This window comes from Cottoperca gobio, chromosome 15 (genome assembly GCF_900634415.1).
Source record: "Cottoperca gobio chromosome 15, fCotGob3.1, whole genome shotgun sequence".
Taxonomy (NCBI): Eukaryota; Metazoa; Chordata; class Actinopteri; order Perciformes; family Bovichtidae; genus Cottoperca; species Cottoperca gobio.
Genome location: NC_041369.1, coordinates 20,923,674 through 20,947,411, shown reverse-complemented (window position 1 = coordinate 20,947,411; position 23,738 = coordinate 20,923,674). Strand labels below are relative to the sequence as shown.

At 39.3% G+C, this 23,738-nt stretch overlaps 4 protein-coding genes and 1 long non-coding RNA gene across 11 annotated transcripts in view; 4 read left to right on the top strand and 1 right to left on the bottom strand.

Annotated features, from left to right (window-relative positions):
• Window positions 1-3,574, top strand: part of lgalslb (lectin, galactoside-binding-like b) — a 10,535-nt gene extending 6,961 nt beyond the window's left edge. For both annotated transcript variants that reach the window (XM_029449608.1, XM_029449607.1), the window contains exon 6: window positions 1-3,574. This exon is cut by the window's left edge and continues 480 nt beyond it. The gene's annotated coding sequence lies outside the window, so the exon portion shown is untranslated.
• Window positions 3,575-4,317: 743 nt separating this feature from the next.
• LOC115019906 (uncharacterized) lies at window positions 4,318-5,868 on the bottom strand. Its single transcript, XR_003833512.1, has 3 exons — window positions 5,033-5,868; window positions 4,860-4,947; window positions 4,318-4,774 (listed from the first exon to the last, which is right to left on the bottom strand). It is a non-coding gene; the product is annotated as an uncharacterized LOC115019906 (long non-coding RNA).
• Window positions 5,869-6,113: 245 nt separating this feature from the next.
• LOC115019902 (zinc finger protein 3 homolog) lies at window positions 6,114-9,698 on the top strand. Of its 2 annotated transcripts, XM_029449604.1 has the most exons (4): window positions 6,115-6,610; window positions 6,674-6,741; window positions 7,800-7,854; window positions 7,942-9,698. In XM_029449604.1, exons 1-4 carry the CDS (start codon window positions 6,355-6,357, stop codon window positions 9,084-9,086), a joined length of 1,524 nt encoding a protein of 507 aa, XP_029305464.1. In that variant the 5' UTR covers window positions 6,115-6,354; the 3' UTR covers window positions 9,087-9,698. The 2 variants fall into 2 exon arrangements, with proteins under 2 accessions (XP_029305463.1, XP_029305464.1); XM_029449603.1 differs by having other exon boundaries at window positions 6,114-6,741.
• A 74-nt stretch (window positions 9,699-9,772) lies between these two features.
• Window positions 9,773-12,719, top strand: LOC115019903 (zinc finger protein with KRAB and SCAN domains 5-like). 2 transcript variants are annotated; one of them, XM_029449606.1, is made up of 2 exons: window positions 9,773-10,021; window positions 11,530-12,719. In XM_029449606.1, the coding sequence occupies exons 1-2, from the start codon at window positions 9,931-9,933 to the stop codon at window positions 12,486-12,488; spliced, it is 1,050 nt and encodes a 349-aa protein (XP_029305466.1). In that variant the 5' UTR covers window positions 9,773-9,930; the 3' UTR covers window positions 12,489-12,719. The 2 variants fall into 2 exon arrangements, with proteins under 2 accessions (XP_029305466.1, XP_029305465.1); XM_029449605.1 differs by having other exon boundaries at window positions 9,773-10,129; window positions 11,530-12,716.
• A 736-nt stretch (window positions 12,720-13,455) lies between these two features.
• aftphb (aftiphilin b) lies at window positions 13,456-23,500 on the top strand. 4 transcript variants are annotated; one of them, XM_029449594.1, is made up of 10 exons: window positions 13,456-13,591; window positions 15,193-16,745; window positions 17,264-17,436; window positions 17,563-17,689; window positions 17,946-18,002; window positions 18,170-18,295; window positions 18,498-18,558; window positions 22,412-22,501; window positions 22,682-22,805; window positions 22,961-23,499. In XM_029449594.1, exons 2-10 carry the CDS (start codon window positions 15,228-15,230, stop codon window positions 23,103-23,105), a joined length of 2,421 nt encoding a protein of 806 aa, XP_029305454.1. In that variant the 5' UTR covers window positions 13,456-13,591; window positions 15,193-15,227; the 3' UTR covers window positions 23,106-23,499. The 4 variants fall into 4 exon arrangements, with proteins under 4 accessions (XP_029305454.1, XP_029305455.1, XP_029305458.1 ...); XM_029449595.1 differs by having other exon boundaries at window positions 13,499-13,587; window positions 22,961-23,500; XM_029449598.1 differs by lacking the exon at window positions 13,456-13,591 and adding an exon at window positions 13,660-13,712 and having other exon boundaries at window positions 22,961-23,500.
• Window positions 23,501-23,738: the final 238 nt, after the last annotated feature.

Below are 23,738 nucleotides of genomic sequence, written 5' to 3'. Positions count from 1 at the left end.
GAGGTAGAAGCAGGTGCAGATCACAGCAGAGTGCAGTTTTGTACCCTGTGTTGTCTGAGCTGATGTATCTCCAACTCTGTAGGCTCTCCCCGGCCCTCCCTTGGGTTTATCCCAGTTGTCACGATAACACACTGCGGTCTCACCGACCTAAATCCCCTAAAATGAGGATTATATCACGAGAAGACGTAGCAGGAAGCGTCCTGTACTGTACGCTACGTGTGTCTGCAGCCATTCTGTAGATGCAAAGTCCTGTGAGCTGGACAGGAAGTAGAATTATAACTGTTTACTTTAAGCGCAAGGAGAGAGGAGGAATGAGTTTGAGAATTGGACTCTGCTGCTCTGCTGTCACACCTGCAGAACATTCGTTTCATGCGAACCTCATCTGAACTAATTCTCATTAAGAAAAACACTTGACTGCATATTTAGGAGACATTGCTGTCAAAGTGTTTAGGAGTTAAACTAAAACCATCAGTCACATTCAGGAAGCAGGATCAGATCCTGGTGGTACAGTAGTCATGTCTCTATAGTAGCATAGAAGATGCAGTATAGTGATGCACACAAGTGCTTCAGTCCGACAGTCTCATGTGTTGAGTGTTTCCTGAATCATCTCCAGCGTTTTGTCCTCACTGAGACATCTTCTCAGCTTCTTGTTTAATGCAGCCAGAAGGTTTTTTACAAGTCTAACAAACACAGTAATGTCTCTATAGCAATCCCACCACACAGGATGTATGTTCCTTCACTGAGGCAGGAAGGAAGCTCTAATAACTACACAGTAATAGCAGAGGTGATCTCACAGTGCTCAGTTTACCTACAGCATCAACATGCACTATGACCTGTAAAGTTTTCCACTTTCAGTAGAACTAGTTTCACTGCGTAGATGAACACTTTCTTATAAAAGGGTTTATAAGATATAACTTATAGCTTTTGGGTTGCCAGGTTGGGTTCTTTTGTATTGATTAGTGGTGATTCACTCTCTCAATGTATAACCATGCATTAAGTCTTAAAGTGTCTCTGTCGTCTGCATTCAGAAGACGAAGCGAGCGTCATGCTGCAGGAGGATCAGCCAAAATGATTTTTTTGTACCTATTAACGGCTTATAATTATAGGATCCTTAAAACATTAGTACAATATTTATTAACCATGAATAAAGTCATTATTTACAACTTATTAACCCCTAAAGGGTGACGTATTACAAAGTTATAGATAGCTTGGACCAAGTTGAAGAAGCTCGTCTTTGGAGATTTTATACTTCATATCAAACTAAATGTAACGCTCTTACTGCTGTCATGGTGTGCCGACAGTTTCACACGAGTACCATCACAACGTTTACACTTTTACACTTCAATTTTGATCTAAACGGACTCATTTTGCTGCTGAAGATTTGGAGTAAGCCATGACATCTGTGCAGAACAGTTGACCCTCTTCACTGCAGGGCACTCGGTCACTGTGCGGACCTCTGCTCACACTAACGAAGCTTTCCTTTAGATTTCTAAGCAAACCTTTGTGGAACATCTTGTTACCGTCTGTGCACATTGTTCTCACTGAGAGGCTTTTCACACATGGACTCCTTTCATGTAGCAATAAGCGTAGACTTCACTGCTCTGGAGCAGAACTTGTTTTCTGCTGGCTTGTCAGACAGGGTCTTCCTCAGCTCCTCGTTTTCACTTTGCCAGCGTTGGTTTATTTTCAGGCACAAACAGGAAATGAGTAGTTTGGTATGAGAGGGCAGCGAGGAGTGCGGTTTGAAAGGATGTAAGCCAGTGCGATGCCTTGGTGCTCCAGTATTACAACAGAACAAATCTGCACTAATAATGTGTAATTGTGTTGACCGAGTGTGTTTTTTGGACTTTCTATTAACAGGTGACCATGCATTTGTACCGTTACAGTTTCCTGTAATAATGTTAATATACACCGTGTAAAGAATATGGCCATAACTCAGCGGTATGTTTCATGGATGTGGTAACAAGATGTGATAAAATACGCTTTCGACTCCTCAGGAGGTAGGAACACTGGGGGAGGGAGATGAACAGTTCAAGACTTCCTGAATTAAAGGGCTCTGAACAGGAAGTGCTTTTTGTATACGTGTATGTGTGTGTGTGTGTGTGTGTGTGTGTGCTGGGAGTGTGTTTTTCCTCAACATGGCACAGTTAAACTCCGCATTAGCAGACTGTTGTGGGTTTGCTGAGTATTTTAGTAAAAAAACAAACACTTTCGGTACATGTGCTTGGAAACATATATTGTGTTTCTTCCTGAAATCTAGTGTTAAAAACAACAAGGTCCTGATCTCCTAATGATCCCACGTCTTCTGAACATCCGGGGAAATGATTCTCTAAACTATCTGTTTTTGACTGTTCTTCAACCCTTTAAAAACGCAACTTAAAAACTGAATGTTATTCTCCTACTGATTGTAATCTGATGAGAAATGTGGAAATATTGTTGATATATAATATAAGAAATAGGCCCTTCCTATCCAAACTGTTTATTTGACCCTGTTATCCTGCTTTTGGACTTTATATATTTGTAAGCGAGGCCTCGCAAGGCTTCGTTTTTACATGAGGAATACCAGCAGAAAGCATTTAGTTGTGCATGTAAGCGAGTACCTGGCTTTTTATATCCATGAACAATTGATTATATTGCCAGTTTTCTTTCCAGTCAAGCATGCGTTTTATTTAATCTGCTTTTATCAGACGTGTTTTAAAGGCAGATTTTCTTTTGACCTGTTTATCTTTTTTTAATAGCCTAGTATTTATAAAAAAAAATCCAGTTTTAGTATTTACCAAATTACAATCTTTGAACACCCCTGACACAAACCTTTTTGCACCCGGGACTTTTAATAAGTGAAACACAATGACTTTCTAAAAGAAGTGCTAAAACCTACATCATGATGTCCATTTCTGAAGTGTCCTCTGAGTAGAAGTAGGCTGATCTGTTGCTAATGTGTCGTGTGGTTGTACAATCATGTTATCATTTCTATTTATTGCCGTGTAACCAGCAGGATTGTGTGTGTGTGTGGTAACGTCAAACCACACTGTATTGGTAACACTCATGTTTGCTGTTTCTATGAAGGCATTTTGAAAAGTGGAGTTTTTTATAATGATGAAAGCAACTGAGGTCAAGTATTTATATATTGTTCTTTCCTCTATGATGCAAGGAAATGTGTGAAACCAGTATTGGATCTAATATTATTTTTCTTTTAACCGTAAAACAAGGTTTACGTCATTTAGATTTATGTGTTTTCTGGGATGTAACGTGTCGGAGGGTCACCGGCGGTTGTGACTTTGATCTCCTTGAAGGCTTTCATGTCACCAGGCATCGTTGATCTGCTGTTTTCCAGCTGAGCAGCTCTCTGTTCGCCGCAACAACGCTGCTCCACAAAGAAACAGGAGAACTTGTAGACGTGATGCAAACTCCCGAAATATCCTGAGATTGCCCCGATTTTGTGTCCCATTGAGACTGTGCACTGGACCTGTGTTACATGAACACGTGCGTCTTAGACCTCCAAATGTTTTTTTCTCTCAATGCTTTTGTAAAAACAGTTACTTTGCAAACCAATAAACTTCTCATCTTGGAAATGTGCTTGTGCTCTGACTGAATATTCAACCACACAACCAATTTAGTGTGTGTGTGTGTGTGTGTGTGTGTGTGTGTGTGACTGAATAGAGCAACACCAGATTTCAGTGTAGCCATAACATCTGTATTACTATTTGTATACACATGTACATTTCAGACCACACTCAATATTTCAGTGCTACAATATATTCAATACTTAAAAACATTGTCGGGCATAAACATATTTGTTTTTAGCAATTTGCATATTTATTTATATTTATATGGAAGGTAAACCAACACAATGATTTATTTTATTTTAAGATTAAATGATGTTGCTTATAAAACCAGTGGGCTGTGTGTATTGCTAAGGGAATTCTTTTTCTTTTGAAGTGTTCGTTTAATATGTTGACCTGTAGGGGGGGGCAGTGATGCACCAACATGGATGCATTTAACAAGAGGAGACCAGAGAGCTGCTCTGCATCTGTATACCGGTGTGTAGCTTTTATAATTATTTATTTAGCCAGCAGCCTATATATTCAAAGTTTCTTTTGAGCTTGGGTTCTATTTTTTTGGACTATATTTTATTTTATTACTATATTTTTTTTATTAATATATATAGTATTTTGTTTTATGACATTTATAGAATTACACGGTGAAGAGAGAGTGGCATCTGGCAACGTTGTGGTAGTCAGGTGCAGAGGAAAAACATCCAAGTTCAATATTCAACGTTCAGGTCACTAACCTTCTTCAGCAATCAAATTCACAATATGAAACAAAAATATCTTTATACTAGAATCACAGGCTGCAACAACCAGACAAAAAGCATCCTTAAAATGAGACAAATGTCAATAAAATAGGCAGATCAGACTTTAACCAGTCCAAGTCTTTTGTTCTAATGTACTTTAAATGTTTCAAACCAAAGGAACTATTTTTCTCCTGGAAATGTTCAAGTTGTTGTTTGAGATTTATTTTACCGACAGGATTTCCTCATGTAAGACTTCCAATAAGAACAGACAGTGAGATAATGAAGAGTGACATAAATGAGACCGAGAGGTCAAACTCAGCATATTTCTACTCCAGAGCTTCAGTAATACCCAAAGTCTGTGTCAGTAAACTGTTGCTTCATGTTTAATAGATGGCCCTGGAGTGTCAGGAAGAGATGTTCCTTCCTCAGCAGGAGTGGAGTCCCAACATGGAGCCGCAGCAGAGCCAAGATGAAATATTCCTGCAGATCAAAGAGGAATAAATAGAGCTCACTGGAGGCCGCTCCCTCCAACTGTGTGAAACAACTTTAAAGTGAAACTGCCTACTGTCAGACCCCTTCATCAGACTGCTGCTGCACATGTACACCTCCTGTCAGGCTGCCGCTGTTTCTGCGGAGAACCTCAGCTTCAACGTCTGTGGAAACAGATCCAAAGAAAGTGTATCTAACCACTTACGATCTCACACTGAGGTCAAGTTCTGTCACATTTGCTGTGCTTACTTTATAAAGGACGTTAACCTCATATGACACGCGGGTGAGAGCCATGCCACAGAGAGAAGCCTTTTAAGTGCAACAAATGGGGCAAGACGTTCCTGCTTAGAGACCTGCGAACCCAGACCGGAGAGAAACCTCACAAGTGTCCGTTCTGTGGCAAGTTCACTCAGAGCAGCAACCTGTGTGTTCATAGGAGAATCCACACAGGAGAGAAACCGTAGTGTTGCAGTGTCTGCAGGAAAGGTTTCAGCAGCAGCACAGTCAACGTGGGAGATATCACAGCGTTAACACACTGAACAGCTGAAGAGTTAAGTCTCCTGTGCATGCTTGTATTGTTTGGAAGTTTAGCTTGAGGAATGGGGAAATTGTTTGACAAATGGGACTTTGTTTTGTCTTTTATTTAATTTTTGGGAAATTTGTAAATTAAAAGTCACAGAGTAATTGTGGTTGTATTTATATATTATTAAATAAATGTTTTAGTTAAATTATTTTGTGTATTTAATATATTATCTCCACCGGGGGATACATTGAGTTAGCATACTACTTACTTTACAGATTCAGATTAGTAATACAAAATAGAATAAATAAATAATAAATATGATGTATTATTAGAGATTAGGCAACGGTGCAAAATGACACACGCCTTTACCAGCTGCAAAGTGATGTACACATAAATGCATCAATAATTATAATCAAATTATATAATGAACAGTTATATAATGTACAATGTTGACTTTTAGTTTACTTGAGTATTTCCTCTTTATAGTAGCCTACTTTATAAATATTTTAGTTTTTACTCCACTACATATATTTAAGCTTTAGTTACTTATATACAAAGTATAAATCAACTAATAAATGATGATGTTATTATGGATTAAACCCAGCAGTATATAAAGTAGTTGAAATTAGCTCCACCTTTCCCAGCTGCAACATTAACGAAGTTTACATAATAATGCATTAATAATCATAAACCAGTAATGTAATATATATAATTCTGAACTGGGCCATTTTAGATCATTGATACTTTTACTTTGAGTAAGCCTACTTTAAGTAGTTTATAATTTGATGCTAATAACCTAATTTTGTTCTTTCACTTAAGTAAGATTTACTACTTTTACTAAAGTAAAATATCTCAAGAAAATGTCGTCGGTATTGGGACTACTTTTTCTGTGTGCGCATGTAGACGCTGATGCGGTTTACGTTACCAGGAAGTGGGGTTCCACCATCGGCGGTTGGTTTTGACAAACTTCATCCACAAGAACCACAAGTATTAAGCTAGCAGGCTAACGTTAGCATAATAATAAGATGAGGCCATTTGTTCTAATACTATGCCTCACTCCTGCACTGTGAAGACATGCAGCAATAAAGCAAAGACTGGCACTGCTCTGTCGTTTCACCGCCTTCCAGTAAGGGAACCTGAGCGGCTGAAACTATGGCTGTCTGCCCTGAACATCGATGTCAATACTCCCCTGGACGAGCTGAAGAAATGTATCGTATGCTCGGAGCATTTTGTTCCGGAGGACTACACAGTTAACGGACAGCCGAGGACGGATACGATGCACCGTTTTCTGACGCCAACGGCTGTCCCGACCGTTGGCGCTGCTGTCCCGACCGTTGACGCTGTCGTCCCGACCGTTGGCGCTGTCATCCCGACCGTTGACGCTGTCGTCCCGACCGTTGACGCTGTCATCCCGACCGTTGACGCTGCAACGGAAGTGAGTGTCGATATTAATCACAATTCTGTCCATATTTAGCAAATATTTATTGTGTATTATGAAGATTAAGTTAAAATATAGCTACATTATAAACAACAAACAAATTGATTATTTTTGGAAAATAATAATAATTTTCGTTAATGACAAACTGATATTATATTTCCAGTTAATAACTAATTAATTTAATTTTGAATTAATTTGAATCATTTTGAAACTGGGCTCCAGATTTGGAAAGTAACTATTTTTTTACTCAAGTACTGTACTTAAGTATAATTTTGAGGGACTTGTACTTTCCTTAAGTACTACTTTTTAACTTCTACTTCACTTAGTTATAGCTCAGAGGGAAATATTGTACTTTTCACTCAATTACTTTATTAATTAATGCAAAAATATATTCAACAAATAAATTACGATGTATTATTTTTGGTTAGGATAATAATACTTTTTTATAAAGTAGGTTAATTACAATCAGCCCCACCTTTACCAGCTGCAACATTAAAGTGATAAACGCATGAATGCATCACTAATTATAATTATGGTACTTTTAAGTACAATTTTGAATGCAGGACTTTTACTTGTAACTGATTATTTCTACACTTTAGTATTAATATGTTTGATTTAAGTACACAATCCAAGTACTTGTTACACCACTGCAGGGCTCTAAAGAGGTCAAATCATCTCCTCTCACATATCACGTGCAACAATTACAATTATTTTATAAGTAAAGACAAGAGCACAATTTAAGACATGTGATAAACTGAATATCTTTACATTTTGGACAGTTGGTCAGAGAAAAAACAAGAAATCTGAAAAGCATTTTAAACTATTTTATAATATCTTTGAGACCAAACAATTAATCAAGAAAATAATCTGCAGATTAATCGTCATTTAAAGTAATTGTTAGTTGAAGCCTTAAACTGATGATCCACTTTTATGGAACTTTTTATGCTTGGATCCCAGATGAAAGGGTTAATTTGTGCCTTGCCTACACTCTATAATAATAATAATAATAATAATAATAATAATAATACACACTGATGGGAAGTTATCTTCAACAGGATTCAGAAAAAAACAGGACCAAGGATGTATCATCGTATTGTCATTCTTCTGAAGGTAAGACATGTAAAGTAGGGACTGCTTTTCTCTCAGAGAAATGAAGAAAGTGTGAGTGTAATAACATGTGTCCTCTCTGTCTTTTAGACACACAGCCGGTCTCTGAGGAACAGCCTCTTTCATTGCAGCAATGTGACATTAAGGTGGATCAGATGCCCGTTCTGGAGGAAACGCAGAACCAAGATCACCCAAAGGTCAAAGAGGAGCAGGTGGATCAGTGTATCAGTCCAGACATGGACGCTGATACTTCCGACGACGCTGAAGTAAGACATCCTAAATCAGGAGCAGCCACTAAGTGTGAGCTGCTCCCGTCTTCCACGGCTGTAACTGTGAGCGTAAACGAAAGCATACACGACAAATGGAATGAAAGCGATGGCTCATCATCGCCTCTTCAGAGTCACAGCGTTGAAGTCTTTGTGGAACTGGAACAACCTCCGAGGGAAGAAAAGTCTTGCCGTTTTTGTGGTAAAGGTTTTAAGAGGGATTCTTATCTTATAAGACATGTAGACAAGAGCCACAAAGGGCACAGAGCCTTTAAATGCCTGGAGTGCAACAAGGAGTTTGAACAAAGGTACCAGCTAGTTCTGCATACAAGAATTCACACAGGTGAAAAACCCTTTACATGTGATTATTGTGACAAAACCTTTGTTCAGAACTCAAGTCGTCTCGCTCACATGAGAGTGCATACTGGGGAAAAACCGTATCTTTGTAATAAATGTGGGAAAAGTTTTGCAACAAGCAATCATTTCAAATTTTGTAAAACGCAGAATGAGTGCAAAAGCACACCAGAAAAGGGAAATGTAGAGGAGGATCACAAAGAGGAGAAGGACTTTAAATGCTTTAAATGCAACAAGGAGTTTAATCAAAAGCACCAGCTCATTCTGCATGCAAGAGTTCACACCGGGGAAAAACCCTTCAGTTGTGACTTCTGTGGCAAAACATTCACTCAGAACTCGAATCGTATCGTTCACATGAGACAGCATACTGGAGAGAAACCATATTGTTGTACCAAATGTGGCAAGAGGTTTGCCAGTAGTCATCATCTTAAATTGTGCACAGGGACACAAAGGCAAAGCACAAATAAGCCCTTTCGCTGCCCAACATGTGGCAGAACCTTTCACACAGATTCAGACCTGAAGGTGCATATGGAGGTTCACGAATCATGGAAAAGACACATCAGTGAGAAACTGCAAGGACAGGAGTTAGGAGGGGAACATCTTAAAGCTGTGTGAGTCAGAAACCTAATATTTTTTTATATAAAATGTGCAATTCAGTATTTAGGAATGGCTTCCTTCTGCTTCAACCTCACAAAAGCATTATATTTGTACATTTGTTGAAATATTGTGATTTTAAAAAATAATCTTATATTTAGGTACCCAATTGGTATTAACTATGGTGTTAACATATAATTTGTGCTCAAATTGTTTACAGATTGTCTGTAACATCACTGCAGTTGCACATAACTGAGATTATGTCTTCAGAAATGTGATGTATTTCTTCCTCACTAAAGCAAAGGGATTATCAACATCCTTCAGGTTTATTCATTGTTATGTTGTTTTGACCTGGTAGGCAGTATCATTTCGTGCCTTGTTTGGATAACAAGTTCAAAAAAGATGTTCAACATGGGGAAATGAATGTTTGAGAGTTTTGCCAGGTTTTCCTTGTTTTTGGTGAACTTTGACCTACAAATAACCACATGTTCACACAGTGCAAGTAATAAACTTGGAAAGAAACAAACCCGTATTTTTATTGTGCTTATTCAAAATTGTTCTGGGGGTTTTCAGATGTAAACTTTGTTGATATTATTAGAAAGAAGGAAAATAAAACGTACAAGTTGTTTATAAAATAAAGGTAAGGCGAGTCTTTTGTTTTGAAGGATGGCTGGGGACGCTGCTGAAAGTGATTCCCTGCGTCATGACGTTGAGCCGGAAGCTAACTAACAGTTGTGCTCCCATGGTTAGAGTGCCGCCAAAAAGTGTATTATTTAATGAGGCTGGCATTCAGTTCACGAGTTTATTCCTTTACATTTGAAAGTGTGCACCAGCCTTCATATTTGCTGCTAACGTGAGCTCCATCATGTCGGGGGCGCAGCTGCTCAGACTGCTGGTGAACGAGCGACTGACGGCGGCTGCCGAGGAAATCTTTGGACTTGTTGAGAAGACAATAGGGGAGTATCAAGAAGAAGCTGTCAGCTGCAAGAGAGAAATCATGCAGCTGAAACAGCAGATCGAGCAACTGACCGTCTTGAAACCTGAAGTGATATTATTCAGGGCAGGTTTGTGTCATCATTAATGTAACGTTAGCATCTAGCATGCTGCTATGTAGCCGTAGAGCAAGGGTCGGGAACATATGGCTCTTTCGATGACGCAATATGGCTCGCAGACAATTTTGAGCTGACATTTAACATGATTAACAAGTAATACATAATTATACTGTGTCATTTTAAAGTAAAACATTTAGCAGCGGATTTTTTTTTTAGTTCTCCCCTCTCCTTTTCTCAGCTCTGTCTCTGACTGTAGGTGTGTGCGCACATGTGTGTCGGCAGCAAAGCCCCGCCCTTCGCCAAACAGAGCAGAGGAGAAACTGCCAAAGCAAGCAGTAGACCAGGGGTGTCAAACTCAATCACAGAGGGCCAAAATTAAAAACTGGGACTACGTCGAGGGCCAAACACGTGCATATTTATTGAACAGGATACACATATTGGATAAAGTGCGAAAATATATGGAACATATTTAGATAGGCTACATTCTCCTTTTATACAGTCAGAGCCAGATGTTTGGAATCTTTTCTTAGCTGCCAGTTTAATGCTTGGGGTTCTTAGCTGTGGAAACCCTCTGTGAGTGAAGGTGTGCATCAGTGAGACGACTCCTGTGTGGGTTTTTGTTCATCTTCATCACAGAGAAAAGCTTCTCACACAGGTGTGTGCTTCTAAACATGCAAAGCATCTGAGCGGCATGAAGGAGGGTTGAGGCATATTTTCTGGATGAAGCTTGAAAACTGTGCAGCACCCAAATATTTTGCCTTAGAGGTCAATCAGCTCCATTTAGATGTTCACAGGTGCTGTTTCCACGTCAACTGCAAACGGATTGGACCAAAAACCGGCGGGCCAGTTATGACAGACATATGATATTTTCTCGTGGGCCGGATATAATTGCCTTGAGTTTGACACCTGTGCAGTAAACACCGAAACGTGCACATAAATTAGATAAATAACATAAGCGTTTAGTTTAATAAAAGAGCACCTGTTCAATGAAACACTGATAGGGCTTTTAGTACTCGGAGACGTGTTATACTTAAAAAATGCACCCATAAAGTTGCATTCAATTTGATTAAATATATGGCTCTCAAGGAAATACTGCAGAGAGTCTCCAGGCAACAGATTGGCTGCAAAAACATGTCGGCAGTAGCAGATATTACGACTTCATAAAGATGTGTTTTGATGGATCAGTCCATATTATACTTTACAACTTTATGTGACATTCAACAATTGGAAGAAATCATGCAACTCATGAAAACACATTAAACTGCACTGGGTGCAAAATGATGTTGATCCTCCACCTTTGGCACATTGTAAACATCTGACTAGAACACATCTTACTTGCATGTGTATATATTTGTGTTGCATATTAGTGGGTTATTTAACGAGTTATATCATGGGTCCTCTCTGTCTTTTAGACATCCAGTCGGTCGCTGTGGAGATTTTGTCCTCACAAAATCAAGAGCAGCTTTCCAATGTGGAGGAAAACGAGATCCATTACTGTCAGCAGGTCAAAGAGGAGCAGGTGGATTGGTGGATCAGTGCAGACTGTGCAGTCAATGGTCCGGACATGGAGGCTGATACTTCCAACAATGCTGAACATCCTAAATCAGAACAAGCCTCTGAATTTCAGCTGCTCCCGTCTTCCACGGATGTAGCTGTGAGTGTACACGGAAGCATAGAAAACAAATGCAATGAAAGAAATGGTCCATCGTCGCCTCGTCAGAGTCAGCAGGTGGATCGGTGGATCAGTCCAGACCCTGAGGATGATTCTTTCAAGGATATAAATGTCAGACTTGCTGATACTGAAACAACTGCTCAGACAGACTACCAGCTGTTCCCAACTTTCAGCACTATAACTGTGACATTGAATGATAATGAATGGAATGGGAACGCCGGCTCAAGCTCATCCTCTTGTGGTCCGAGTTGCAGTGACACTGCTTTTAGGGAGCAAAAACAAGCCCGGAAAAGCCCAAAGGAAAAGCCTTGTCGTTTCTGTGGCGAGCAGTTCCACAGGGACGCTGATCTGATCAGACACGTTGATAAGATTCACATGAGTTTGAAGGCCTTTAAATGCTCCGAATGTGACAAGGAGTTTATTAGTAGGGTCCATCTGAATTCTCATTTAAGAATTCACACAGGTGAAAAGCCACACAGGTGTTCTTACTGCACCAAATCATTTGCTCAAATTTCAAATCTCAATGTTCACTTGAGGATGCACACAGGGGAAAAGCCATATTTTTGCAAAATGTGTTGCAAAATGGTTGCCAATACACATCATCTCAAAACGTGTGGTATGAAGTCATTTTGCTGTTTGGTTTGTGGTCAGAAATTCAGCACGGCTTCAAAACTGTGGGATCATAATCAGATCCATTAAGCCAGGGAACCCTACACACCCTCGGCCCTCCCTGAATCGGCTCCCATTTTTCTTTTGCATTGATTTTCAAATGTTATTGTTGACCTTCAAGGCTTTAAATGACCGAACTAAATGAAAGATCAACTAACCCCTCCTGAGCGTTCCCAGATCATGACTGTGTTTCACAACAAATTTTATATATGTATATGTATATGTACATATACATATATATACTGCTCATGATTATCTTGCACTTTTTTTTTTATGAAATAAACAGTTTTTTTATATTTTGAAATGATGAAGAGCTTTGTGTGATGCTTAGACTAATCTAAGTAGTAAACCTCTGAAAAACATGGATCCAACATTAGAACATAAACATTCTTCAGTGTTGTTAAATTGTAATCACAGTACAATCATGTCTTGGCACAAACTAGGTAACTTCACCTGTCAGATAAATGTAGTGAAGTAAAAACTAATGTATTTCCCTATGAAATGGTGTGAAGTTGAAAAACTATGCAAGTTAAGTAAAAGAACCTCAAAATTGTTCTGAAGTACATTTGTACATAACAGTGAAGAAGCAGAACAAACTAAACAAGAGAGTAAATGTGGTGTTGATTAAAACATGTTATGATTAAATATTTAAAGGGGGAAGAGGGAACTTGAGCTATTAGCAAATGCTCAATTATATCAAGGCATGACGGACAGAAACCCCCTGAAACTTTTATCTTTATTGGACTTTAGTAGTTTTGTTTTTGTATGTAGTGCATGTCATTGTGTCAACACCAATTTACGTTTTGGATTATTTAAATATGCCATTAAACTTTGTTGAACAAAATACAAACTCCACATTACAAATAAAAATAAAAGAGAGAAGTGGAGAAACAAACTGAAGATCGTCTATTTTTAAGAAGAGTCACCTCCTGGTCTGTAAAAAACGAACCCGTGGTATTATCCCAACTGCTTTTGGCGATGAGCAATTAGAGCGCCTGGAAACGGGACATAGTGAGAGCTCTTACCTTTTACACATCCCAGTTAATACTTGGAGGAAGATGACAGAGGATGGAGAGCCAAACTGCGGCACAGAAAATACACAAGTGACGAGAAGGCGAAGTGAATGACTGTCGGTAAATATAAAGCAGGCACTTTGTATTCCTAGCTAGCCGTTAGCGACGTTTAAATAGCACGTCAACGGTTGTTTTTGACAGATAGCTAGCATTAGGTACCGGCTATACTAGCTAGCTGGAGGTAACGTAAGCTAATCAGTTGCCGTGTAACAGTCAATATAACGAAATGCGGTTTCACACCTTATTTAAACTTAATGTACGATTAATTATCCACTTAAACCGATAGCTTAGCTTTACATAAACAGTGTTTAGCGAGCGTCTATATTTAATTTACAGATTACATTCAGCTGTTAATGACACCTGTCTGTCTGGGGGAAAATGGCAGGACATCAGTGGTTGTATCTGCGTTACCGACTATACACAAAGACAAATAATTATGTTAATCTCTTATGTAATAATCATTATTACAGTTGCTAAATTCAGTGTTTCTTTCCACACACGGGGAGCAGTTGTTGTATGTTTATTTGGAGGGTTTAATCCATGGTCCTGAAGTGTCCGCTGCTCAGGAGTCGGTTAACTGTTCATGTAGCACAAAGCTGCGGATCATGTTTCCTGTATCAGTTTACTCACTGGCCTATTTTCCACTCAGGGGTCAGCACCAGAAGGGGGGGGTCAGAAAGCTGGTAATACATGTAAACATTTGACTTATTTTTGACCATAAAATGGGGATGTGGGAACCTTTTGAGATGCAATAGTTTTATTAAATTCAGATTTTTAAAAGTTTTTTCTTTGTGGAACTGTGTGTGTATTTTTTTTTTAACACTGCTGAAGGTCTAAACTGAACCAAAACCAGTAATGCCTCACCTATAAATCAAGAAATCAACTTTTCATACCTGCTTTTTCAGGGAGTTAAACCTTTGTCAGACATGAAACTGTTACCTGCGTGTTCTAGTATTGTCTCTGATGCATGGGGTTTAACACTTTGATTTATGATACAGCAACTAAGTACTTCACGTAAAAAAGGAATAGAGCCAACAAAACAAAGAAGCAGGATGGTTTTTCCAGCCTTTTTTCTTTTTCCAGTGTAGTGTTTTCCAATCTTCCAATTTCTGACCTAGTTATTTGAACAGCCATATGGTTCATGCCTGAGGACCTCCGGCTGAAACATGTTGTTGGGGAATCTGGACCAAGTACATTAATCGCTTAAATGTAATCAGTAGGATCCCACAATCAAACCCAAAACAAATAGGCAACCAATGTATGGGTGCTAGAAATGTCAATGTGCAATATGATATCAATTGAGATGGTCTTGAGGCTTTATACAGGCATCAGTTAGCAAGGGGATGAGCTGCTTTCACTCAATCTGCATGAATGGTGTGCCAATCTCATTATTGTACATATGCTCTTAAGGAAAGGACAAACAACAGGGCTGCACCATGGATACTCTAACTCTCATAGTTGGCTCAATCCAGAAATATTCTCCCAACAGTCGAGACAAAGCTACATTCATTCTGACAGTTGTATTTCACCAACGTTTCTCTCGAACCGACAATCTCAGTGCTGAACAATTACCTTCATCAACACGCTGACATTTCAAACATTTTTGATTCCCAAGAAGCTGTTGTTCATTATGCTTCTCTTCCTGCTCTTTTCTCTTCCAGGTGCATGAGGTCTTACGGTCCCGCTAGGAGAACCCATGGAGCCAGACATCATACCCTTGCACTCCTCCTCCCCCCCTCCACTGGATGATGACAGTGATGGGGAGGCGGGATCAGACGAGGACGAGTTTGGGGACTTTGGGGGATTCTCTGTCAGGGTGTCCCGCTCGCCTCCTGGCTTTGCTGATTCTACTGATTCACGATCCAGCCTCAGACAGCCTTCTACCACCATAAAGCCAGCCACCCATCAATCCAATTGTAGCTTTAATCACCCGGTTGAACAATCTCAACCCACGTCCGCTGAGGACTCGGGGTCCGTCAGGGGCCAGATATTCGTGGAAGGGCAGGATTGTAATGCTGAATCATATGTGAACCTCTCAAATGGGTTCCCTGAAAGAGACCATAACTCTAAGATCCACATAGCCTCTGCAGAGCGTGCATGCTCTCCCAGGGAAGAGACAGGGTTTGCAGATTTCACTGTGTTTACAGAGCAGGCAGCGCATCCCTGGTGCTGTGGCTTCTCTCCCATGGGCGGCAAAGAGCAATGGGTTAACATTGGAGGGGAAAGAAGAGACTCTTCCAACAGTTTGGGTGATCAAATCTGTGATCCAGAACATCATGTTGTTATGGACTCTGAGCCCAGGTCTCATTGTGCATGTAAGGCAAAAGAAAATGTTTGCACTAAGGTCAAGCACTGTGAGAAAAGAGATGCAGCCCTCGTGCAACCATCTCAGGACCACCATCAGCCTCAGGAAGCTGCAGCAGCTTTGGATATTCCACCTGAAGAGCCTCATTCTGGGGAGGAGGAGATAGGTATGCATGGGGACAGTGCAAGGGAAAGGAGACACAGTCTCAGTTCTTTGCAAACCACAGAGGTGCAGGAGGATGGAGAGTTGGACAAAGACGAAGAAGATAGAGAAAAGAGCATTTCTGCTGTCCCCCAAACTTTCAGTGTGTATGAGTCTGCTTCAGAGGATCTGGCGTCCTTCTTTGATGATTTGTCTTTTGAGGGAGTTTCTGCAGACTTGGAACCAAATGTTTCATCTCTTGTTTCACAAGATGATCTGACTGACTGTGACCAGACTGATGATGACGAGGAAGAAGAACTGGGAATCGACAGTATGGCAAATCTCAGACCGTCTGAGGCAGAGAAGGGTTTTCAGTATTGCTCCCATTCTGTGACTCAGGAAACTTCTGCTACCTCCAACCACTCACAACCTGGAACACACACAGAAGACAGTTTTGCAGACTTCAAAGACTGTAGTTTTGAGCATCACAGTTTTGATCAAGGACACGTCCAAACAGCTGATGCTGCTGTGGTGCTGAGTCTAGGAAACCTCCCACCGAGTGACAGCTTTGCTGATTTCTGCTCGGCGCCCACACAGGAGGATGATGAGGAGTCGTGGGCGGAGTTCAAAGACCAGAGGTCTCAGGAGGAGGAAGAAACTTGGACTCATCTCAGAGAGCCGGTCAGCATCCTGCTGACTGATGGGGACACTAAGGAGGAGAAGGACAGGGCAGAGCAATATGGTGTTTCCAGGAGAAACAGCTCTCAGGTTCGAGACATTTCCCTAAAAACTCTCTATTGTTGTTGCTCTTTATGATGATACTTAAACGCCACATAAGTTGTTTCCAGAAAATGTATTTTTCATGATGCCATTTAGTTAGCTTGTTTGTCACATACAAAACAGACTTTCTAAGTGCTTTACAGGCAATAAAATAACAACAGTAAAAGCTTAAAGTGGTAATAGAAAACGTGTTTCCAAGTGCTGTTATTGTTCTCAACATTATTGCAAAGTTAACCGGAACACTTTCCGTTTTCCTCAGAGCCTACTACCTGCGCCAAATTTAGTAACTTATTTAGACCATGAGGGGAAAAAGCAAGAAATATATTGAAATATATCGTATTGTATATAATATATAAGAGTAATCCCAGTCCACGGCCCTTCTGCCAACAGCATGGGGCTCTTAGCTCTGTTAGTCTATTGCCACTTTGAAGTCAATCAAAAGTTCATCACATATTTTTAACATTTGATTTTTAAAAAGATCCCTCTCCCTTTTTTCTTCTGGTTAGGATTCACTCTCCTGCCGTGTTCAGCAGCTTCTCCTGGCCAGTTTTCCACAGGTAGAGTTCTCAGCTGTGGAAGGTGAAGAGGAGGTGCTCAGCCTCGGTGCTCTGCTTCACGCCCAACACCTCCCTGACAGTGAAGAGGAGGAGATACCTGAACTCTGTCCCAGATCTCAGTGGTGAGGATGGAGTTGTTAACAGTTTGACATTTTCAGAAAGCAGCAGTTTTCTCGATCTCCTTTTCTTAACATTGTCTCTGGATATATCAAAAATGCTGCTTTGTCATTTTACTTACCATTTCTCAGGATTCGGCGGGGGGTGTGGAGGCCACATCAGGACCTCCACGATGCAGTCGGCCTCCAGTTTCAGTGGGGAGGTTCCTACGCTAACAGGACTCTTCTCAGGTGCCTTTGTGTGGAGACAAGAAACATTGTGAGTTTGGACAACACATAACAAATACTGTGTCAGTGATCTAAACAGCATGTTCAGCACTAACTGAGTAAATAAGTTAAAACTACATCAATGTCCCATAGTGAGTCTAAGTCCAGATCAATGCACTTGACTTACAGTATATTATGTGTATGAAAGTAGGATAAAACATCTGTAGTGAAGCTGTTACTCTCCTGTTGGCTTTACCAGCAGTATTGTAAGGCTGATTTCATTGTGTGTGTCTTTGCCTTTTTGAAAGGTGTTCATTGGCATGAAGAAGCAGCCAGTGGCTGTGCCTGCTTTTGCATCCAGCCTGGTGAGTCGACTGTAGAAAGTGTATTTAGAATGTATGAATGTGACCTTTATTGTGGAAAAGAAGCATTTATAATGTTGTAGGTTTCACTGGTAATTACCATTGACGGTTCCTGTTCCAAACCTTTTGTCTTATCTTTTTAAATCTATCCCATTTTTACGTCTCCTCAGGGAATGCTCGAGCCCACCAAAGACTCTGTACCAGCTGTCTGTTCTCCAGGACACACGGCGATCAGCACCACACAAGCACTTCCAGAACCACGGGACACACCGGACCCCTCAACAGATTCAATGCAGGTAAATTGTTGACGATTTTATATCATTGTTGACTGCTGGCTCCTCATTCCTCTTAACTGTTTTAGCTATTAGCATGCTAAAAACAAGCCTCACCTAGTCTGCCACATTTTGGCTTTTGTCATGGCTCAAGAGCTCTTGTTCTACTGCTGCATTGGGATAAGACACCGTCTTAAATACTGTTTCCTGTTTTCTCTCTGTGTAGGAGGCGCTCCCTTCCAGCCAGCTGGACTGGAGCAGCCGTGGCCTTAGCAGCTCTCAGGACGGTACGTCCCCCCGCCGAGCCCCTCACTTCTGGGGCTGGAAGTAGACTACAGTATCAGCCATCCACTGCGTGGCTTCTTCTAATAAGCCTGAACCTTTGAGAGTTTACTCTGGACTCCTCCTCACTTCCTCCAGGGCATGTTCTGCTTCTTTTCATTTACGCTGTTTCCCCTCTTTTCACTCGGCAGTGAGTGACCACAACATTTTGTGATTTAACCTCTGGTGAATAACCGAGATAGATCCAGTGTTGAAAAATCTTGTTTTTGTCATGATAATTTGACCAAACAAAACAACTTTCAGAGATCTAACATCCAACAAACCCAAAACTGGGACTCAAAGTAAGACCGACGTTCAATCAAACTGAAAAATGATCCATCAGTAAACAGAGCTCCAGAACAATTACTGGGGAAACACTGCACTGGCTTCCCTTCCCTCCTTCCTTCAGCTGCTCTAGTGTCTCATCTTTACCTGCTGCCACCTTTTTTACAAAGAATTGATCTCAGTATTTATCAGACCCAGTTGGTGTGGGGATACGTTGTGGTGTCCAGCTGGACGTTGAAACACCCGATATGGTTGGCGACTCCTGAAAACAAGGTGTACATACTGTTATTGTGCTACTCGATGATTCTGAAGTTTTCTTTTTAAACTGCGGCTCATTCTAAAGTAATAACTCAAAGCCCTAAACACTGAACTTGTTTACTCCAGTAAATATTAGAGCTCGGTCTTAATATGTGCCATGAGGATTTAATGGATGTTTATCCAAAGGACCATTTTATCTTCATTTATTGGTGGCCTCTGAGGAGGTAGAACTGACTCTTCCAGTATTAATTCTGTGGTAATTTATTTGGTCATATTAGCTTGTAACAGGTTTTACATTCACCTCCGTCATGTTTGACACTTTTTGATGAATAGAAACCAAAACGACACAGGTGTTGGTCATTCTTTGCTCAGGAAATATTTAAATTAGAATCAGATTTAGTACAGTATTGTTAAGATCAGTGTTTACACAGAAAGGATTTGTTTCCAATTCATCGTATAACTTTTAATTCCAAAAATAATGAGTGAACAATTAAATTAATTAAACATAATTCACTAGAGCTCTTTGTCAGTTAATGAAACATGTTAAAGAAGCCAAACGAGATCTAACTAATTAAAAAAATCACAAAACAAAAGAAAAAGCATGAATACAAATTTCACAAATTGGCGTGTTTGGTGTCCCCATTTTATAGGAAGTGTTTAACATTTGCTGCTACTAAAAATAAAAAAGGTAACTAATTGCATTTCAAGAAATAACTTGTTTAGCTGCTGCCTGTTTTTAAAGTGTGTAACGTATAAAGAAAGGCTTCGTACTATAACTACTGCTCGTAAAGTTACCTGACAAACCTAAAAAGAAAAAAACCAGAAGTGGTAAAGTCACTCTTTTAAATTTAAGTTTAAATATAGGCTATAGAAACTGTTTTCATGACTGTCAGTTCCATATTTGGCATTACACTGTTGGCAGGTTTGTAGCATGCAAACTGTCACAGCTCATTAACTTTCCCAGTAATTCAGAACACACCTGAGTTCACAGGTATAGACAACATGGAAGCCCCCTCCTGGGATTAAAAAAATGCATTTTGCCCGTTTTGTTTCCGTGTTTGTCAAGAGTGTTTATGACAAATGTTTAGTGATATTGAGTAAATAGAAACTCATCGTTGACAAACAGACAGTGCTGTAACAGTAACGTATGAACAGCAGAGGGCGCTGTTCTCTGCAGGTGGTGATGAGTGCAGCACAAAGGTCAAAACAGATTTACTGTATTCACAAAGAAGAAATCCAAAGAATTTAAACTTAATCAGCCCGATACACAGGAGTTATTTGTATTTATTTCATTATGTATTTATTCTGTGGTTAGGTTCAAATGTGTTAGACATTTTTGTCATAATAGAAATTATTACTGCTGTTATTTTATGCTGCTTTTATTATTTTTCTTTTTTTACTCCCTGTGCAGTGATACTGTATGAGCCTGCTGAACAGGATAAAGGAGTGTTTGTCTCCACAGCACTTTCAATATTTCATTACCAGTTAAAAATGTTTCTTCAACTGGAGTTACAGTATTTCATGAGTTGTGCCTTTATGCCAGCAATTTTTTTCTAAAAAGTACTTGGACTTTGGACCTACGTATAGTTTGTTGACAACAATCTTTTAATTTTATTTCTTCAGATTTACTGCTCAAATCCAGATTTAATGCACTGACTGCAAGAAGGACTTGTAGGAAATCCTTGTAAATACTGAAATAAATCAGTCGATCATTTCTGCCTGGTTTCACCTCTCTTCCCTCTTTCCTCTCTTGTTGAAAGCTGTAACACTTTCTTCTGTTGAATGCAAAGTTGGAGTTTTCAAACAACCTCACAGCCTCCTGGGATTTGGTGTCAGTTTTGTTTTCAAGACAAAGGATGTTAAGCAAAAAGGTGGTGTAAATTTCAAGAGTCTAGCTAAACGGCAAACATTTGTTATGAGAGCGGACTACTAAATAATCGAAAGTGTTAAGCAACATTAATTACAATATTCTAACATCTTAACAGAGTAGAAGAATGTAGAATAAAAAGCCTTTATTGTCATTGAATTGAATACAACAACATTATGAGCGCTACTTCTGATCAGTGCAGTTAAAAGACAAGATAAAAACAGGAAAAAATAGCAAACAAACATCCACAGCTGACAACAGGTTCTAAAATAATACCTAAAATACTAGAATAAATGTAAATATTGCACTAGAATAAATGTAGTTATTGCTCTAGAATAAATGTAAATATTGCACTAGAATAAATGTAAATATTGCACTAGAATAAATGTAAATATTGCACTAGAATACATTTAATTATTGCTCTAGAATACATTTAATTATTGCTCTAGAATACATTGCATTATTGCTCTAGAATACATTTAATTGTTGCATTCCTGCTCTAGAATAAATGTTATCATTGCTCTATAATACATTTAATTATTGCTCTAGAATAAATTGCATTGTTGCTCTAGAATAAATTACATTGTTGCTCTAGAATAATGTTCTCGTTGCTCTAGGGTATATTGTATTATTGCTCTATAATACATTTAATTATTGCACTAAAATAAATAGTATCATTGCTCTAGAATAAATGTTATCATTGCTCTAGAATAAATTGCATTATTGCTCTAGAATACATTTAATTATTGCTCTAGAATACATTTAATTATTACTCTAGAATACATTTAATTATTGCTCTAGAATAAATTGTATTGTTGCTCTAGAATAAATTACATTGTTGCTCTATAATATATTGTATTGTTGCTCTATAATACATTTGATTATTGCACTGGAATAAATGTTATCATTGCTCTAGAATACATTTAATTATTGCTTTAGAATAAATTGGATTATTGCTCTAGAATAAACGTTACCATTGCTCTATAATAAATGTTATCATTGGTCTAGAATACATTTAATTATTGCTCTAGGATAAATTGGATTATTGCTCTAGAATCAACGTTACCGTTGCTCTATAATAAATTGTATCATTGCTCTAGAATAAATTGTATTATTGCTCTAGAATACATTTAATTATTGCACTAGACTAAATGTTATCATTTCTCTAGAATAAATTGTATCATTGCTCTAGAATACATTTAATTATGACACTAGAATAAATGCAATTATTGATGAATTTGATTATAAAAAGAAATTGGATAACAACCGCTCTGCATTGCTTTGTCTGCCACTCTGTTTCTTCCCTACTGTCTCAGTAAAAAGAGAAAACACTATTCTCCTTTTATGAATAAGAAATCAAGCCCCCCCCCACGTCCTTCCTCACCCACTGTCTCCCCTTGTTAGCACAGACTGCTCTGCTCTCAACCTGGATTATTTTGGTCCTGAAGAGGAGAGCAGATCCTACAGCAGCAGCAGCCGTAGCAACAGTCCTCCTCCAGGTCAGATTTTATTATCATTCATAAAGTTGATGTTCAAAGAAACAGATACAGAGCAGCCCACAGAAATATCAAGCAATCCGGTATGCTGTTGCTAAATGTAGCTCCTGCTGGGGGGCGTGTAAATCCTCCTGACACTCATTGAATTGTATGTGCGTTTGTTACACACACTCACATGTAAAGGAGTTGACCCTGAGCTGTATGAGTTGACCATCAGCAAACTGGAAACCGGCGCTAGTAGCAGCCACATGGACGACACTTTGAACCGTCTGATGTCCACTGCAGAGAAAACCAGCACTTCAGTCAGGTCAGCACAGTTGTTCCATCCATGCACTTTGCATGTTTTGTTTTAATTGTATAGTCCTTTCAAAGCATTCATACAATACTGTACTGTATTGATGATGCAACATCTCCTTGTCTTCTATGTGTCTTTGAATACTGTTTGTGTTTGTGCTTCATTAGGAAGCCTCAGCCGGATGAGGAGCTGAGTGTGGAGGCTGGCAGGCTGATCGCTGGACTGCCGAACCTTTATTTCATGCAGGCCAAGGTCCTTATGTTCCCAAGCATCCTCCAACCCAAAGAAAGCTGTTCCCCAAGATTACAGTGATGTGTGATCTCCACACACATTTACACCGAATGCTTAATCTACCACAAATTGCAATTAACAAAGGATTCAAATACACCAAACAAGAGGCATTGTGAACTCTAAAGTAGTGAGTTGATCTTCCTGCTTCGGTCAAAATGCTCCACCTGCTGGCTAACTTCAGTCTGAACCCTAAACAATTCAGCTTTTGTCAGTAGAGAGGCTAAATACCTCCACATGTATCAGCTCATTCACTGTACAATAATCTGCAAAGAACAAAAAAACTGGTCTGCAGTTTTAATCCTGTTTGTTTTGAAGTATTACTCTTCTTAAAGTCGAGTGTTGTGGTTTATTTTGTTGACTGACACATTTATTCACTCCAGTTTTAACCAGATTTTATTTCTACAACAATCAACAACCTGTGAGGAAAATAAAACAACTGAAACTGCCTCACAATGTCTCTTATATGTGTCAGTCGTGATCTTTCATCCCTACACCTTAATTATTCCAGCAACACACACCTGTCTATAGTCATTCATTTACGGATCAATTACTGTAGCTAATCCTGAGGCTGATGCAATAACTTCTGTCTTTTAATGAATACTGCACTAAATCATATTAAGTTTTCAAATGAATAGCACAAGGGGAAAAAAAGAT